The following is a 19,568-nucleotide window of genomic DNA, read 5'->3' on the forward strand; positions in this document are numbered from 1 at the left end:
AAAAAGGAGGTTTAGAGCATTCTACAAAATGACACGATTTTTATTTAAAAATCTCATTTCATATTATAAAAATTCTAGAAAGACACATAGCAGCCACGCTGAGCAAGACCTACTAAACAGAAGTACAGTTACCCAATAAATGTATTTGCATAATATGGAATACGAAATATTCCATTATTAAATCACTAAAGCTCGGCGCTTGTTGGCTGCAAAACAGTTTTTAATTAACCTTTGCAGGCCATATTCATCATCATCAAACTGTCGACTCCTCCCCCGCAGCCCCCCCCATCCTCCCCGCTGCCCCTCCCTTCCTCCTCCCTGCTGCTGCTCCCGCTCTGCTCCGCTCCGCTCCCGCCCAGCCTGTTCTGAAAATGGGTGGGGGCGAACAGCTTACTTTCTTTTGAAGGCAGAGGATTTTTCTCTTGCGTTTCTGTCTTCTTCAATTTCGACTTATCGAATTTCTCGATCTCAGCCATATCGGGTTTGTCAGACATGGTTGCTGGAAGGAGCTGCAGGTACAAAAGCCAAGACCAAAGCTAAGAAAGAGACACCCACCCTCGCCTCTCCCAGTTCCGAAAGCACCCCCCACCCCGCCCAAAACCCCAAAGCCTGAAATCCTACTGCCTCTCGAGGTACTTTCCTTGTCGATTCCCCGCTAAAGACCTTCCTCTTTCTACAGGAAAAAAATCTTCCCCCTTAATAGTCCCAAAGTAAAGAATCAAAGAGCGAAGGTGGAACTAATCAAAGATGAGTATTTCCGTATAATAAAATTCATCATTGCGGAATATTAACATTGCAGTGCTAAAAAAAATAAAAATAAAATCTGGACAAAACGAAGCCACTTCCAGTTTAAGGGAGAAATGTCTAGTAAAATCTCTTAAAATAGAGCCAAGGTCGCAAAACGCATCTACGTTTTCTAGAAGGGCTTGCTCTCAAAAAGATGCCAGGCGGTCCAGCTTTCTCCTCCGCACAAAGGCGGGGGAGCTGGCGCCGCCAGCTGCCGACCACCGCCCTACTCGCTTCCTCTCTTCTCTCTAGCCCAACAATGAAGCCTCGGCACACAAAGCTGCCTCCCCACTTTTAGCAAACGCATCTTGATCTGCATGCAGGGGCCATTTGACCGCCTTTGCAATACATTCGTCTGCAAGGGCTTCGGAATTTTCACGCTAAAGGCCGGGAAGGTTAAACCCGCCACAGATAATAGCCCTCGAAGCCATCAGGCGTTTTAAGGGGAATACAGAGCGTTTGAACAAAGGACCTTTCTATTTTTTGACTAATTACAGCCAGCTAGGCAAGAGAAAAATACTTCGAAGAGAGGGTCGAAGAGAAAACAAAAAAACAATTCCTCGCTAAGCTGCACAGCAGAATCCCCGATTTTGTGGTGTTTTCTTTTTCTTAATCAAGTTCTCCTTCCCGTTATTCAGCATCTGGAAGAGTTTAGCATCCCCCCAGTTCCCCGAAACTACCTTGCCTGGAAGTAGCCCCCCGGACTTGGCTTGAGAAGAATGAGGGGCAAGCGCCTGCGCCGGACAGGCAGGTTAGGACAGAAGGCAGGGGCCCTGGGGCTCACCCGAGAGAGCTGCACGAACAAGGAGAGTCCGATCTGCTCAGAGGCGGCTGCCGATTGTTGGGAGGGGCGCAGCGCGCGCGCTCTTTTATGCGCGCTCCTATGCAAATGAGGTGATGTCACTCGTAGTCCTGCTTAACTCCTTCGGGCCGCGTCTCCGGAAGGGCGTTCGGAGGCCTGTCGGACCCCTTCCCAACCCCCACATCCCCATCCACCCTTGAACCACATCGATGGCGGAACTCGAAAAGGAACAAACGCCTTCAAAATGCTTTTCCCCCCATTTGACGTCTGTTTTATTATCGTGAACTTTTGCAACAGTCGCCCAAACCTGTTCTTAAGGTTTAATACGTGATAACTAAGAGCTTGAGTGGCACCTAAGGGGACAGGCATTTCTTTACTTAGAAACCGGCTTTGTCTGTAGCCAACGCCCCCCCAAGATAGGGTGCGGTGTCCCTCATACAAGGGCTGTTGGGGTCTGATTCCTATGACTCAGCTTTCAGACCAGAGGACTGCATTCGCCCCACCCGGCCCTCTTTGTCTCGCTCGCTTGTCTCCCCCTTGATTTGAGAGGGCAATAAAGGATCCTTGAGTGGATTTTTAAAAGAAAAGTTTTAGCATTGTAGCATCTATATTGTTTGCTATATTTTCCGTGAGCAGTCGAGTCAAGTACTTAACATTTGCTAGGTGTAAGATAATTGGGAGCTTTATAGAGAACACAGCCTGCCCCTTAAAAATTAAGTCAAATTCAACTTCTGCTACTGACTGACAATAAGAAAGTTAATTTTCCTTTTCTTATTTTCATCACTTAAAAGTGATTGCTAATGAGAGCCAAGGATTCTCAAAGATCCCAAGTCCACTAGCTCTACTATCTGAGGATTAAAACTGAAGCTCGAACTCGCTTTTGAAGGGAAGGTTTTCCACAACACATGTGGACGATTCAAGTAGAGAGGTGCCGGTTTCAAAATGGCACCTGAGTCAGTGAGTATCAGGAACCCACTTGCTACTAAAAAGTAATTACAGGTACCAAGCTTGTGCCTGCAAGTGGCAGGTGATAGGAGGAAAGCTACCTAGAATATATATATATATATATATATATATATATATATATATATATATATATATATATGCATCCTTGGGATTATTTCTGAGACAGAGAACTATAAAACATTCCTTCTCCTTTTTGGTGCCCTGGAGGGATGTTTCCAGAAAGCCTTTGCTAAGCATTTTTATGACAGAGGCTTTGCCTCTCTGGTAATGAGTCAAGAGTTATTAGGGACCCTAAACTGCCACTGCTGGAGCAGCTTGGACTTCCCCATTTCTTCATCTACTTCCCTTTTCCTTGGGAGGAAGGAGATGGCGGGTAGGCAGGAGCAGGTGACCCATGTGGTTCCCCAGTTAATGCTCTACTTGGGAGACCGCCTTTCTGCCCTTTGAATGGGGCCCTGGACCTGTTTGAACGTGCATTAGATGTCACCTCTCTGCTAACACATCCCCTCTCTCTCCATGTTCACTTGGAGGGAGTTCACTGTATTGTTGAAACACAGAAAAGATCTTGCAGGGTGCATTCCTGACCTCTTCTGCTTGGCAGCTGCAGTTACACTGACACCATTTTGGTGGGTCCTTGGATTCCACGTCCCTTCCTTCACTCAACTGTCCCGTCTCCGTGTATTCCTATGACAAAGGAATGCTATAGCCTTGACCCTGTTTGCCTGTTTGCCTTAGGAAAGATTAGCCCTTACAGAAGTTATGCGGCCAGAGGAGACTGAAGAGTGGAATCTGTAAACATCTAGAATTTTCTACTTTCATAACAGCATAGCAGGCAGACTGTTTTAACTGCTGACTGGAAAAGAGCAGGCAGGCTGTAAGAGAGGAAGCAACTTGCCCTGGGAACTGAGTCCTCTGTATATGGGTTTGACTTGCCCACTGGGCAGAAAAATAGAAAAGAAAGGGTGATCCAGATAAAGTGAAATGCAAATAAAAGGGATTGTCTTAATAGTGTAGGGCTCCTCCTGTTGATCATTCTTCTCTTAACTCTTCTCTGTAAAATGGACAAATGGTGATAAGGAACTGTAGTTGTGGGAAGATCAAGTTCTTGGGACCAAACTTTACAATGGTGAGCACTGTGTTCTGTTGAGAAGAAAAGAATAAATGTTTTTGTGTTTGCCATTAGCAAAAACCTCAAGTAATTTGGCATTTCATCTCTTATAAAGGGAAATGTATATATTTCCTTGCATATTTCTACATAATTAATACATGACTATATTATTTATCTAATAAATTGTAAGCAAAAGTTAGATATTTTGTGGGATTTTTGGCAAATAAAAATAACTCACTTGGCAGAGCACTTGACTAAACTGCACCAAACCCTAGGTTCAATCTCTAATGTGACATAAAACAGGCATGGTATGACACACCTGAAATGCCAGTGCTCAGGATGTAGAGGCAAGAGGATCAGGAATTCAAGGTCATCCAGAGTGAGTTTGAGGTTAGCCTGGGTAATAAACCAGTGTGTTTCTTAATACCTAAAAGATAGTATTTGCTCAATTAACCATCATCACACTGCTTCAGTTGATGCTCAGTACTTGAAGTCAGTTCCTTAACAGATGACTCCAATAACTGGTTACATCTCAGACAGTTGAATCTACTTAGCATTAATATTCCAGATGTCAGGGATAATTGCTGCTTCAGGGAAGGAAGCATTTATAAGAAGATTAGCATATACTGGGCACAATAACTACTGAGGTAGGAGTTTTCAATTCCAATTAAAGGGACAAAGACAAAGATGTGAAGAGGCAATAATAATAATAATGATAATAGTGATGATAATAATAATAATAATAATAATAATAATAATAATAATTGCTTTCAGAGGCTCTGGCCTTCAGCTGCATGGTGGTTTCTGTTCTCGGGGCCTTCCAGTGAAAGGCAAGCAAAGAACCCACCTACAAGGGCCTTGCCTCTCTCAGCTCATAGGCCATGGCACCCTGTGAAAAAACGTGCCAACACAGTAGCCCCTCCCTGTAGAAGCTCATGCCCCCACCCCATGGAACCAGGAAGTGGCATGAGCAGGCACTTTGTTTTCTTTTGCTTTCCAGTGTGGGCCTGGGCCAAAATTGTGTGTATTTCCAATGACTGAGCAGCAGCCCATAGAAGTCTAAGCTCATGAAAATGAGTCCTTGATCTTGAACTTTTTAGTTTTGGCCAGAGTACTAATCAGAAGGCAAAAGAGGAGGAGCCTGGAAACAGGACTATGGCAGGGGTGGGGGGGCTCTCAGCTCTTTGCTTGTTCAAACCCCACTCCTGCTGGGCGGTGGTGGCGCACGCCTTTAATCCCAGCACTTGGGAGGCAGAGGCAGGTGGTTTTCTGAGTTCGAGGCCAGCCTGGTCTACAGAGTGAGTTCCAGGACAGCCAGGGCACACAGAGAAACCCTGTCTTGAAAAAACAAAAAACAAAAAACACAAAAACAAAAAAATAAAAAACAAACCCCACTCCTTTTGTCTGAGTTCAGGGCCTCCTACCAGCTGCCCCACCTGCCTGCCGCCCACACTCCCCTGGGGTTCCTACAATTGCTACCTTTCTTTCAAACTCTTCCATACAGTTGACACAGCCCCCTTGCACCCAGGAGAAGCTAAATCCCTTTGAACACCCTGGAGTCCCTTGGTAACAGAAGATGAAAAGGACAAAGGAGGGAAGCGGTCTTCAAAATCTAGTCCTAGCTTGTTTGTGTACCTCCCTGAAGCCTTTGCATATAGAGTAGGATTCAATTCCCATCCTATGCACTGGATACTGACTTCCTCGTTTTACTACGAAAGAAACTGAGGCTCACAAATTTAAGTAACTTTCTCTAAAGTTATAACATCCCGTTATAAGTCTATGTCCTTCCTTTGACTCCTGCCTTTCTCCAGCGTTCTCTAGTATTCTCCCCCATGGCAGCTCCATGTTGTGGCTCCAGTACGATGGAACAAAGGGTTCCCCCTGCCAGTGTGAGAAAAATGAGTGGAGGAAAACCGGCAAGCACAAACAAAACCAAGAGCTCCCCCACCCCCACCCTGCCCTGTGCATGTGCAGCATTGCTAATTGCCCTGTCCTCTTCATTGATCTGAAGGAATTGTTGCAGCTTGAGTTTGCCTCTACAACATCCCCTCCAAGTGGTCGGTCACTCAGCCTCCAAGTAGCCAGGGGAGCCTGTTCAAAAAATGCAGAATCTTTGAGACTTGCAGAGGGCAGTGAGTCATAATTTTGGTTTGGCAAGGGACTTGCATAGGAGGAAAGACAGTGGCAGGAAATGTTGTTGAAAGGAAAGTAGGTAACAGGCTGAAGAATAATAATACTGCTTGCGAACATGGCCATAAGAGTAGCGGTAAGAGCCAGCATTTTCTGACTGTCTGCTGTATCCAGGGAGCTCTCCCTCCAATATCCCAGAAGACCTGCTAAGAAGGCCCATTATTTCCCTCACTTTGTAGGTGAGGGAGTTATAGGGAAATTAACTAAACCACTAGGCCAAGAGCAAACAGTGATGTGGTCAGGACTCAGAGCAGTTACCTTAGAAATGGCCTCACTTAAATGCTAGGTTTGTCTAGCATCCTAAGGTCTTCAGACTGTCTGTGTAGACAAGCTAGAAATAAAGACATACATTCTATGTCTATAAATTCTCCAACTTAATGTGCTTAAGGCTTTTGTATAGGGTTCAGGAATAACACATCCTTAGGGCATATACTTAGCATGTGCAAAGCCCTGGGTTTAGTCCTCAGTACCCCAAAACAAATAAAAAATAACACACTTCAAAATATAGATATCGGTTGGAGAGATGGTTCAGCAGTTAAAGAGTACTGGCTGCTTTTCCAGAAGACCCAGGTTTGATTCCCAGTACCCACATGGTGACTCACAACTGTAATTCCAGTCCCTGGGGATCTGACACCCTCTTCTGACTTCTGGATTCCCTGGGAAACAGACACATATATGGATCACAGACATACTTGAAATGTAAATAATTAAACAATTAAATCATAGATACTATAAGCTAATAGTGGTGTCATATACTTGAGATTCCAGCCATTGAGATTGAAGGCAAGAAGATTATACATTAAAGGAAATGCTCAGCTATGAGTGTGAAAACTTTGTCATTTTTTTTTCTTTATGGTGCTATGATTCCAACCCTGTGTGTTACACGTGCTAGGCAGCACTCTACCACTAAACTTCATCCTCATTCTTGGCAAACCTTTACTGTGAAATATATATCCTAGGGCTGATGCATTCAGCCCTGTGTTTTCCTTGCAAGCATGAGGACCTAAGTTCAATGCTCAACATTCACATAAAAAGCCATGTGTGGTGGTTTTATGGTCTAAAATCGCAGCATTGAAGAGGTGGAGGTGGACAAAGTACTGGTGTGCACTACCAACCAGCTTACCCTAGATTACAAGTTCCAGGTCAGAGACAGACCCTGCTAAAAACAACAACAACAACAACAACAAAATCAATAACAACAACAACCAAAATGAAAAACAAGATAGATAATACCTAAAGAATAACAGCAGACACTTAAACACAAACACAGAGAGAGAGAGAAGAGAGAGGAGAAAGAGAGAGAGAGAGAGAGAGAGAGAGAGAGAGAGAGAGAGAGAGAGTATAATTCCCATATTACTAGCAAAAGGTAGCACTCTGGCTTTATGATGAGGAAACCAAGTCCAAGCAGTAAGCTATTGCTTCATATTTGAGAAAAATTCTCATCAAAGTATTAGTTTGTTTGGGACTGGGTTTCTGGGTGTGTGGCCTGTGTGTTGGACTGGACCCTGCACTCAGAAAAGCCTGATATGCAGTAGTATACTGCTGCCATCTTGAAATTCTTCATGATCTCCTACAGAGGCTCAACATGTTCCTTTTTCAGAGTTCCCTACATTATGAAGCCAATCCTATTCTTTCAGATTATAGGTTCCTGTGTATCCCCATTGCCACTAACTTGTCCTGATTCTAGGATGGGCTCTGTGTTCATCTCCTCTTCCTTTTTGCCTTTGGCCACAGCCACCCATGCTGCCCAGCTGCAGAAACATCCTGCTCTTGTTGGTTCACAGCCACAAGTGGTGGCGATTTGGGAAAAGATTATTTAGGAAAGGAGAAAACATGTTTGAAAGCGCAAGAACAAAAATGGGCTTCTTAAATTAAACACAATGAAGTCCAAGCACACATTGACTTGGCTGTCAGAACTTTAGAGCTTATACAGTGCTTTTGTCCTTACTCACTTCTGGCCTACTTGGGAGGAATTGGGGCGGGGACAGTATGGGACTGAGGCAACTTCTGTAGAGCTGGTGGTGCCAATGCCACCACTAGTAAAATTTGTCATCCTTCTCATCTTTTTATTTTCCTCTCCAGCTTTGCTATCCTGGGTCTGAGGCACATTTATGGATTGCATACGGCATGTGTGCACGAACATGTACACTCACATGCAAACATATATACATACATACACACACAGACACACAGAAACATAGACGCACACACACACACACACACACACACACACACACACAAACAACACCCCCTCCCCACCTCCAGGAAATCCTGGTCTTTTAATGTCTATAAGAAAGGAACTTCTCTACATGACCTCCATTCGTTTGCGGGGAGGTTCTTGGGTTGTCTCATCCTGCTTTGCAGTTCAGATTGCCAGTTTTGGAAGGGTTTTGGGCTTCTCACCTTCCATCCATTCTGTGCTATTGTAACAGCCAAGCTGTGTACACAGAATGCCTCAGCCTTTTCCCTCTATTCAGAGGTTCAAATGAGCCTCATTATGCTTGAAGTTGATGACCTAGAGCAGCCATTACCTGTCCCTAGGGTTTGTGTAGTGCGTAGATCAGCTCTCTTCCCTTCGGCTGTGTTATCTTTTTCCTGTCTAAGGGTGACCTGCAGCTCTCAGCTTACGTGTATGAAGACATTCAATGACGTGTATGGCTAATGACATAGCAAACCTTTCCTAACATCTGTATACCTATCACTGATTCTCTCTGATACCTGCACTTACTTCCCATGGGAGGTATCCTGTCGTACAGTAGTCCATCGTGGCATTTGTCTTTGTATCTAAAGTAGAAATTATAAATATGAACCCTACTCATTGTAAAGGAAAGCACAAGAAAAGGCCACTTGAGTTACTTACCAGAATGTACAATTTAGAGCCAAGTCCACATGATCTGAATTGGTAAAGATGATATGAATAATTGAAATCAACAGACATATTAATTCCTGAATTTCACCTCAGCTAATAGATTCAACTAGAGGTTTAAGATTAACCTTAGTCTTCAAATGTTAAGCACTGAATTACCTACCATGCAATGCCAGGCACAGTGACATATGTCTATAATCCCAGTACTCAGGAGGTAAAGATAGGAGGGTCTCAAGTTTGAAGTCAGTCTTGATTACATACTGATTTCAAGGGGCCCGGGTAGGCTATGTAGTGAGACTCTGTCTTAAATAAATGAAGGGCTGGGGACATAGCTCATTCTAGTAGCAAATTGTGGGGTTCAATTTCCAATGTTACCCAAAAGGTTACAGTATTGAACCATACTACAATATAGACCCTTGAAAACATTATGCAATGTGGAAAACAAGTTAGTTACAAAGACCACATATTGTATGATTCTAGTTATTTAAGCATCCAGTCTCAATAAATCCAGAACCAATAAGTGCATCAGTAGTTACCAGGAGCTAAGAGTTGAGAGGAATGGGAAATGACCTTGTAATGGATTCTAGGGCTTACTTATTGTTCAAAGGAACAATAAAAATGGTTTAAAACTAGGTAGAAGTAATGTTTGTCCAACACGACAAGTGTACTTAATGACAGCTGTCTGCTTCAAAATGCTTCATTGTTATGCAAAGTATATACAAAAATGTTATGTACAAAAAAAATGTTACATCCAATTTTCCAAAGCAACCACCACCACCACCACCACAACAAAGCGTATTAAAAAGGAGGAAAGTCAGAGAGGACCCTCCTGGTATAGGTTTCTCTTGTTTCCACTTCCAGAGAGAGAAACAACCATTGGGGATTCAGCTAGGTAAAGATCATTATGTGTTCCCTACTGGGTACTGGATGGAAATCAGTTGAGTGAAAGAGATTTAAACTTTGTAGTGAGGGGGAATTGAAAAACATACATACACTGAATAATCACTCTTGTGCACAGAAATGCTAAAACCACCAGGAAAGGGAGATTGGTCATGAAAATAGGTAAGAAGTACCTTTTGTCAAGATATAACTTATGCATTTTTATTGTTATTGCATATATTTTGGGTGTGTGTGGGTGTGTACACACCAGTGCATGTGTGGAGGTTAGGAGGCAACCTGCCAAGTTAATTCTCTCCTTCCTTCACTTGAATCCCAGGGATCAAATTCAGGTCATCAAGCTTGGTGGCAAGTGTCTTTACCCATTGAGCTACCTTTGCTGCTTGGTCTCTTTGCCTCGGTTTCTGCAACTTTACTGGTTTGGCTTCCTTTGGTAATTAGGCCTGGTTTGTTATTTGTTTATAACACAAACCATGCTTGGAATTACCAGTCTATGTAACAAAATCATTTAGAATAATTTCAAACTTACAGAAAAGCTTCAAAGATAATGACTGCATATTCTTTGCCTAGGACATCCAAGTTTTAATATTTTACTGTTTTCCTTTGCCAGTCATATTATGTACCTACTTACCTGTGTATTGTTTTAAAAACCATTTGCAAATTAGTTGTGAATATGAAATCTTTTACCACCCCTCCTCCCATTCCTAGATGCACGTTGACTAAACATGCATCTAGGCATTCCACAGCATAGACACCAGTACAATTATGTGCGCCAGGAAATTATCTGTGCTACATTACTGTGATCTAATCTACAGACATATTCAAGTTTTGACTGATAATGTCCTTCTAAGAGTTTCTGTCTCGTCTAGCTTCCAATTTGGGATCATGCAAACATTGTTGATACGTTTTAATATAGAACTTCCTTGGGCTCTCTTGGTGTTCCATGACATTAGTATTTTTGACAATAGACAGCTGTTGTGTGGAATTTCTTTTGCTTTATGTTTAATAAGTGTTTCCTCATGATTAAATTTGTGTGTTTTCTTTGGGGGCAGAAATACCATGGGCATGAGGGATACTGTGACCTTCTTGCTGTCTACTGTCAAGAGTAGAATGACTTTGGTTTATTTAGTTACTGGGAATATTAAAAAACAACATTGCTCGCTTCATGAATGTGTTGTTTGCCGAATTTCTTCACAAAGATCTATAAAAGTTTGAGGCATGCTTTTCATTTTTCTAAATAAAGATTTATCTCTTTTTTTAATTTTCTGAATGTGGGTGTTTTGCCTGCATGTATGTATGTGTATTCTATGGGTGCCTGGTGCCTGGTACAGGAGGAGGGTAGAAAAGGGTGTCAGATCATCTGGGACTGGATTTAAGGATAAATGGGAGCCACCATGTGTGTGCTGAGAACTGACCCTGGGTCCTCTGCAAAAGCAACAAGTGCTCTTAACACCATTGATCCATCTCTTCAGTCTCAAGACTTTTAATTTCTCTATTTCCTACATGCTGCTTGGGAATTATGGGAGGATTCATTATAATCTCCATGGTGGTGAAGTAGTCTCCCACCATGCACCAATACTAGTGAGATTGTGCATGGTCATGAAGGCACCCCCAAGATGGCACCTTACAAGTAACCCTGCTACAATCTGACATCCCAGGATTCTCCAAAAGTTAAAATCTTCAAAGGTGAAATGTGTCAAAAAGCACTCTGAAAATATTTATTTACAAGGTACATCCATCATAACCACTCTAATGAGGCTTCTTTTTCCCCTGAAGAAATTCTAGAGCAATGGGGATGTTGAAGACTTCTTTAGAATAGAATAAAAGCAACAGCAGGATTAACAACCTGTTTGCTGGGTACAAAATGGTCTCATGTATTTTAAAAGTAAACCACAAGGTCTGCATATACTCACTCTACTCGGTGGTAGAGTGCTTCTCAGCATAGCACATCACAAGTCCCTGGGTTCATTCCATTTACTGCAGCAATACAAAGGAAGAAAGGGAGGAGGTTGGAGATGCTCTTCCTTTGTTTGTCTTTTGTTCCCACCTGCAGTGTTTATACATTCAAGTGGTCTTCCCTGAACCTGGCATCCCATTCAGCAACATTGATTTTAGCCAGAGAGACTCAACTTGAAATTTCCCCTTTACTCTGCTATGGAAAGTGGGCTCAGAGGGAAATCATAGCTAAGAAGAACTAGGACCAATTTAGAAAACTAGTGGGAGCCAGGGATTTTGAATTGTCCTGATGACTACTGGGGGTGGGTGGTGGGTAGAGACAGGAAGCTTGCTGGACAGGCAGTCTAGCCAGTAATGAAGCTCTAGGTTCAGAGAGAGACTGCCTGTGGGAATAGAGAACAATTGAGGAAGTGACCCAACCATCAACCTCTAGCTTTCATATATGTAGGAGTTTCTATGATGATGATTACTACCGCTACTATGTTACACACACACACACACACACACATACACACACACGCACTCACGCACACACACACATACATCCCAAGTGCTCACACACTGACACGGAGATTACACATGGATACAGGTGTGTGTGTGTGTGTGTGTGTGTGTGTGTGTGTGTGTGTTGAGCATATGTACCACATATGAAGGCCAGAAGATAACTACTTCCAGGAGTCAGTTCTCCACTTCCACCATGTCGACAAGTCTTGGAGTTCCAAACTCAGGCAGTCAGGCCTCACTGAGCACTGTTCACCAGCTTTCTACAAGAGAATTTCAAGAACTACTAACAGTTTGATTCTAGGAAAAGGGGGTGGAGACTCCACTTATAAAACTTACCATTTGTACCAGAAACAAATAGTACTACTTTTATATTGATGTAAAATATTATTTTTACATTTTATCTTCACCTTTCATGCATTTAAAAAATGGTATTTATTTTTCTTGATCAAGACACTTTCCACAAAGCCCAGCCAAGGGCAGTTGGGTAGGCCTGTGAAAGTAACAGAATGTGACCCTGGTGGTGCTTGGGGTTTAGGAAGAAAACACCTTTGGAAGGAAGTGAAAGGCACCACCCAGAGACCCAACCCAAGGAGGGGGACTTCCTGCTTATTTGCAAGTAAAGGAACTTGTGCTCTTAAAGGCCAGGCAGGCAGTTCTTGTGATACCTGTGGCTCTGAAATATCCTAAAGTAAATGAAGCCTTGGGCCACTGTGCATCAGACTCTGTTTAGAATGTACATTTGACACCCACTATTCAGCCATCGAGACCCCATTAAGACCCTCCTAACTTCAGCAGCTGCTCCTTAGATAACTTCCTGTAAAATGGAACAGAACACTGCATTTTGGTGAACTGCTTTCTATTTTCATTGAGGTGAGGAAGCTGTGTATGTATGTGTCCAAATACTCTGTGAGTATTTCTTGACTTAGAAGCACAGGTGGCCAGGCTGCACCATTACATGAGAGCACATTAATCCAATTGCTTGGTTTTGTCCTTTTGCATTAGTTTGCTTCTGTGAACTCATTCTTGTCCCATGCCCCAGAAAGTCATGATGGAAGGGTGTCACTAGGCAGCCAGCATCTCACCTTTGAGGGAGGAAGTGAGGCACGTGGTAAGTGATTTGTAAGAGGGCAAACAGTGAGGCTAGAAATAGGTCCCAGGCTCAGCACAAGGCTTCTATGCTGGTGCCCCTGCAGGCGAGGGGCTGCGGTTTCCTTGGTTTCCTCATCTCTCAGCCAGCCCTCTCAGCTAGCCGTTTCTGTAGAAGGAAGTTTCCACAGATTTCTTTTAGGCCTCCCCCAAGTGAGTGCCAATAGGGTGCTGAAGAAGGGTGCTGTAAGGGAGGGATACATGTGGTGTTGGTGGTGGGGTGGGGGACTGAAAAAAGTGAGATCCCCCCCAGGCAGAGGTACCATTTCTTTTCCCAACCTCTGACCCATACTTCCGGGTTCCTTCTGCTTCCCTGCCTTGTACTGTTGGACAACATGGAGGATGAAAGGAAGCCCATGAGTTCCAAGCGTGATGCATAGTCTTAGCCTTGCCATGCTGCTAAATGGGTTCGTGTAGCAAAGCATCCCAAGAGCCCACCCAATGCCAGGCAATGTGCTAACAGGGCAACTTGCTTCCTTTCCTTATGATCTCTTATAGTCAATTTGATTGAGATGTAATAACATAAAACAAAATGCATTCCATTTTGTGTGTTTTCAATGAGCATTGAGAACCATGGAATAATCCTCACACACCAACACTTTGGAAAGTCTTCTGTGGTGATAACTGGTCCTAGTTGTTGCCATTTGCGTCGATTTGTTTTGCCCTTCCTGATGGGCTGGGTCTCCTCAGTGGTAGGTCTTAACACTGGTTTGTGTCTTTAGGGAACAGCAACATAGGCCCACAATCAATAATGTTTTTTGAAAACAAAGCACCTAACTGAACCTGTACTGGGCTTGCAGGACCTGAATCCTGAATTATGAAGAGCAGACTCGTTAATTTAGAGGGTTTCTTTTAAACACAGGTATAGGCATGGGGCTGCTCCTTCTGAGTGGCCTCAGGTTTCCTATATTCTGCCAGAGTCTCTGTGGCAGGATGGAAAGCCTATGTGCTCTTCTTCCTAGGTTTTAGGGCAGTCTTAAGGTTTGGACCTAACCTGGCATTCATGGTATATTCCATCCACCTTGGATATATATATATATATATATATATATATATATATATATATATATATATATATATATACATACATATATATATGGAATATATATGGATTATATATGTGATAGTACTGTAATAGTTTAATATAGAGATACTGCTGAATGTAACTGTCATTCAAGCTCAATGTAGTAAACCTGGAAGATAGGATAATGGCTGATATTTCTAGTCTGCTCACTGTATACTAGAGGCTAATCAAAAAATCTCTTATCTTCCCATCAGAAGCAGATGGCATGATGATTGAGATTATCCATGCTTTATGAAGGAAGCTTTGCTACCTACATCCTACATGCCCCAAATCATGGACATGCTGGTAAATAGGGGCTGGGATTTGAACCCTGGCAGCTGTGTTTGTGATGTTTTCTTCACCCCTGTCTCCTATCTAGTTTGAGAGACATATCTTGGAGCTGTTTGCAAAGTTTATTTTCTCTCTGATTTTGTTTCTCTCAATTGCACTGTTTGTTTGCATCGGCATTTTCCATTGTTATTGTTATTATGTGACATAATTATATACAAGGAACAGAAGCAAAGAGCTGACTATGCCTCTGAAAATCAAAAGGGGATATTTGTGGGGGAAACCTAATTGAGAAATGGCTGAGTTTATGGCCACTAACATCTGTTCTTCTAAGGAACTTTAATTGGTGTTATGTATGATGTGTGTATACATGTATTTTTGTTTTGTTTTGTTTTGGGTGGGTTTTGTTTTATTTTGTTTTGTTGGTTTGTTTGTACTTTTTTGTTTGTTTGTTTTCTTCCTGAAGATTGGGACTGCCATTGCTGTGTAAAAGGCATACATAGCCTGCATGTCATGGGCGATACCCCCAGAAAGGCTTAATGTCCTACCCAACAAAAAACGCAAGGCAGCAGTATTCATGATAAATGTTCTTTTCTCCCCGACCCAGAGAGTGGCCAAGGTCGTTTTCGCGTCATTTTCCTGCCTCTACTCTGCTAGCTTCCTACATCGACCCCTGGAGGCTTTTTAATAACTGACTCCAAGGAGCCTTTGCTCTAACCAGCTCTGCTCCACACTGCCCCCTAGTGCTACATCCATGACCTGTGCCTAGGCCACTCCCTGCTTCTGAACTTGCTAGCACTTCTTGCCCCCAGAAGCATGACAAAGAAGAACTTCTGGTGCCACTGGTTGCAGCCAGTCCTGCCTGCCAGCACTTCTACTTCCTCCCAGTAAGCAACACTTCAGCCAGGAGGGTTTAGAGTTCCTTCCTCTTAATCCCTCCACATATTTCCATTTCCGCATTGTTCTTTAGTCCAGGGATGCATAACCCTACTTTCAACTTCCCAAATGTTTCCTAAGCAGCCATATGTCATGGGTATTAATGTAGAAATCTGGAGCCAGACTTCTAGGGTACATGTGCTCATTTTGCTCAGGAATGGTTTCCTAAGTGTGCCACACAGTGACTTAGAGCTCAAGCTTGGGTTCTAGGTTTGGCATAACATTTAGCTGACATTATGTTGATGTTCTTTTTTTAAAAAAGAAATAACTAATACTATGTATTAGCTATTTAACTAATACTATGTAACTAATTATTAACTAATACTATGTAATATTTTTCAGGAAACTCAAGATATATAAATATTCATAAACTAAATCAACATCTCATACCATATAAGGAATAAGCTCCACCATCGAACATCAAGGAAGAGGAGGCAGAAAGAATGTAAGAGCCAGAGGGCAGGGAGGAGTGCTGCAAACATTTGCCTCTGAGAGTGACAGGGTGAGTCATTCTTGAGCTCACAGCGGCTGTGCTTACTTACATGAGACTTGCCCAAGAGCAGGCCAGACAGAATTGTGTTGTAGGTAGGGTAGATGATCTCTAGGCCCTACTTCTTACTGAGGAGCTATTGGCAGTTGATAGTTGCTGAGGGAGGGACATTCATTCATTTTTAGGGTGTGGCCCCAAGGAGGTTTCCCATACTGTAGTGGATACCCCAGAACCATACATATGGGCAACACTAACTGACCTTGGAAAGTTATTTTAAAAATTATGACATTAGTAGGGAGAGCAATTAAGGAGGATAAGGGAGGATTTGGAGGGGGGAAATGGGCCTAAATGTGATATTTCATTGTATACGTGTATAACATTTTTAAGAATAAAGAAAATTTAAGAATTCATTGCAGACATAAACATAAAATCACAAAATTTGTAGAAATGAACAGAAGAGTCTTTGGTGGGAAGGGCTAGAATAATGTGTTTGTTTTTGACACAAGGTTGTTCTATTTAGCCTAGATTAGCCTGGAACCAGTGATCTCCCTAACAGAGCCTCCCAAATACTAGGATTACAGGCATATAACACCCCATCCTGCTAGCAAGTATTTCTTAAATGTCTCACTGAAGTCATACCCCATAAGAGAAAGTTCAATTTCAAAATCAATTGCTTCTGCTCCTAAAAAAAAAGCATTCGTAAGAAAATGTAAAGGTATGGAGTAAAGAATATTCACAAATGTGTATTGAGAATTTATCCAAAATTTGTTTAAGAGAATGAAATTATACAACCCTCACTGGGCATGGCGCTGCCTGCCTGTATTTTTAGCATTTGTGACACTGAGGCAGTTAGGAAGGAGTATTATGTGTCCAACGATAGCTTGGGCTACACAAAGAGATACTCTCAAGAAAAATAATGTAGGTCAAGTAAGAAAAATAAATAAAAATTGAGAAGACAATTTACAAAACAAGTTCCAAAAGCTATATTTAGAGTGCACAGCAAAGATGCAAAGAAGCTTAGGTACCATTTGTCACACACACACAAAAATGAAGCTGCGGCTGCCATTTTGAAGTTCTGGGGTTTCAGGGGAAGGGGCACTGCTAGAACAGGATGAGTCACATTGGGAGTGGTTACTAAATAAAACCTCCTATCACCCCCGTTTCGTTGTTTTGTTTTACTTGACAGGGTCTCAATTTATAATTCAGGCAAGCTTCAGCCTCCCAATTGGTAGAATTTACAGGTATAAGCCACCAGACCTGACCTGTCACCCTATCAGCAGGAAGCAGAAGCTCAGTGAGTTGATTGTGCCCCACAGTTGTCACATGACAGAAACAGTGAAGTGACTCACTTTCACTTCCCATGAGAATGTGAACTTTCCCAGTGGCCCTGCCCCTTCTTAGCACGTGGGCACAACTGCTGGCCATGTATTATGTGGCAGGACTAAAAAGCCTGTTCAGACATCTATTGTTTCTTTTTCCATATGTGTTAGAAGTAAGCTGAGCACAGGTTTTCTCACATTAGATAAACGAGAAAAGTAAGTAAGCAAGCAACTAATCTAAAGGGCCAAATCCAAGTAGGAGCTTTACAGAAACAAAGACGCCTGCAGCAGTCTGTGGCTCCTCGGATTCCTACATCAACTTCTCCCTTCCTGCAGAAAAATGCTAACAAAGGCATAGCTGGTCTCTGAGGGGAGAGCTGCTTCTGACAGACAGTCTTGCTTTTCCCTGCAGATCCCAGGATGCATTGCAGGAAGAGCTGAAGTAGGCCCCTACACTACCCCAAAGATATGATTTATTGTTCTTCTGCATTAAGAGGTCGGCACCTGAGGCCCTGCCTTACTGTTGCTAATGTCAGCTTCCAGTCACCCCTTCATTTATTTTCCATAAGCACACATTCCAAATCTAGTAATTTTGCTGTGAGCTTGAGAAGATGGAAGTGCGGGGGGGGGGGGGGTGGAGAGAGATGAAAAGAAAAAAAAAAAAGACCTACAGAGGTATTCATTTTTATCCTTAGAGATTAGGGGAAAGACTGAAAAGTGTTCAGAGTCACAATCACAAAAGTGCTGAAAGCTGGGTATGGGAGCCAAGGAAGGTAGCAAAAGCCGAGACTGGGCAAGAAAGAGACTGTCTTCCCAGGAGGGGGCACATCGCTGAGAAAATTGGCAAGCCCTACCAAAGGGCTTCTCCCCACCCTGCAAGTCAGTCACTGCTCATTTCTCAGTGCACCTCAGGTTTAGCCCTCCTTTAAGAAAAGCCCCAGGAATGTTTTTTCTAACCTTGATAGCAGAGGTGAACAAAGTGAAGCTTTGAGGCAGTGACTAGTTGTATAAATAAGCTCACCCAACTTTTGAGTGGGTGGCCGTGCCATGCTGTCAGCTCCCTGGACCATCAACTAGCTTTGGGCTCCTACCGCACACACCCTCACGGTCATTCCGGATTCTTCCACCACTGGCTACCTCTAAAGGCTACCGTTAGTCTAACTACCCAGGGGAAATGTGGAACTTAACAGCAAGTTTAACTGCAGCCACCACATTATTAGTGGCAGATAGAAAATGGCACTATCAGTGTAGCCAGCAGAACTGGCCCTTGACCAGGCTCACCTGGGTCACTGCTGACCTATCCTAAATGGAGCATGAAGCTTAGGCAGTGTGTGAAGAACCAGGAATTCTCCACAGGCAGCTGTAGAGGTTTGAAGAGATTGGATGTAAACAAATGGCCAGGTCCTTCAAAAGTAAAAACACCACGGACTTCCTCGTAGACTACCTGCAGGTATTTAAAGACAAGCAGATACAAGTGCTTCTTTCAGAAAGGGACAAAAAAAATATCAAGTTGACCTTTTGGGAACAATGTTAATTGTGGCAGTTTGGGAGGGGTCAGAAATCGACTTTGCTTGATACTGTATAGTAATAGGGCTTCTATTCTTCTACCCTTGCCTTGTTAAGGTTTGCATATTATTTTAAATGTGCCGGAGGTGTAAACAGTCTAAAGTGGTTAGAGGGTGAGGTGATTTAATGAACCGAGGAGCCAATACAGAAGGCCTGGAACCACTCTGGACCTATTAAGAACTCCATCTATCCCAGAACTTGGTGGGAACTGGTATTGAGTGAGTGACTTAAAGCTCCACAAAGCCTGGCTGAGTTCCACGGAGCCAAGGTGAGAGCCATTACTGCACAGTGAATTTGCCTAACTCTTGCTATGTACTTCCACTTCTTAGACGTTCTGGGTGTGCTGGAGCAAAACAGTGTACTGTATACAGTTACCTTGGGGGCCCTGGCTTCACAGTGAGGCCCCAAGGTTCCAGGTGGGTGTTGCTGAGAACAAAGATTCCCCACACTTAGAAAACCAGTTCTCCCAGCCTCCCAGCCACAGCAAGTGACATCACCGGGAGCCAATAGAAAATTTGCACTGGAGTTTACTTGTTAAGGTCTGAACTGAATCCACGTAGACTGCTTATCTGACCATGTAGGGCGAGGTTCCAGAACACTGACCTGTTTAGGAGTGCTCTCTGATTCACTGGGAATTTGGCTTTTAACCAGATTTTCTGGCAGATTTCAGGCAGGTAAGGGGCCA

The 19,568-nt window shown here is 43.1% G+C and overlaps 1 protein-coding gene across 1 annotated transcript in view; it reads right to left on the reverse strand.

Moving 5' to 3' along the window:
- The window catches only part of Tmsb4x (thymosin beta 4 X-linked), a 16,551-nt gene extending 14,872 nt beyond the window's left edge, over window positions 1–1,679 (reverse strand). The window contains exons 1-2 of the mRNA XM_031384896.1: window positions 1,571–1,679; window positions 395–509 (exon numbers count right to left, since the gene is read on the reverse strand). Of these exons, the coding sequence (XP_031240756.1) occupies window positions 395–494 (100 nt within the window). The 5' untranslated portion in view covers window positions 495–509; window positions 1,571–1,679. The remainder of the gene's footprint in view (window positions 1–394; window positions 510–1,570) is intronic.
- Between the last annotated feature and the right edge of the window lie 17,889 nt (window positions 1,680–19,568).

Source organism: Mastomys coucha, chromosome X (assembly GCF_008632895.1).
Source record: "Mastomys coucha isolate ucsf_1 chromosome X, UCSF_Mcou_1, whole genome shotgun sequence".
In the NCBI taxonomy this organism is placed as follows: domain Eukaryota; kingdom Metazoa; phylum Chordata; class Mammalia; order Rodentia; family Muridae; genus Mastomys; species Mastomys coucha.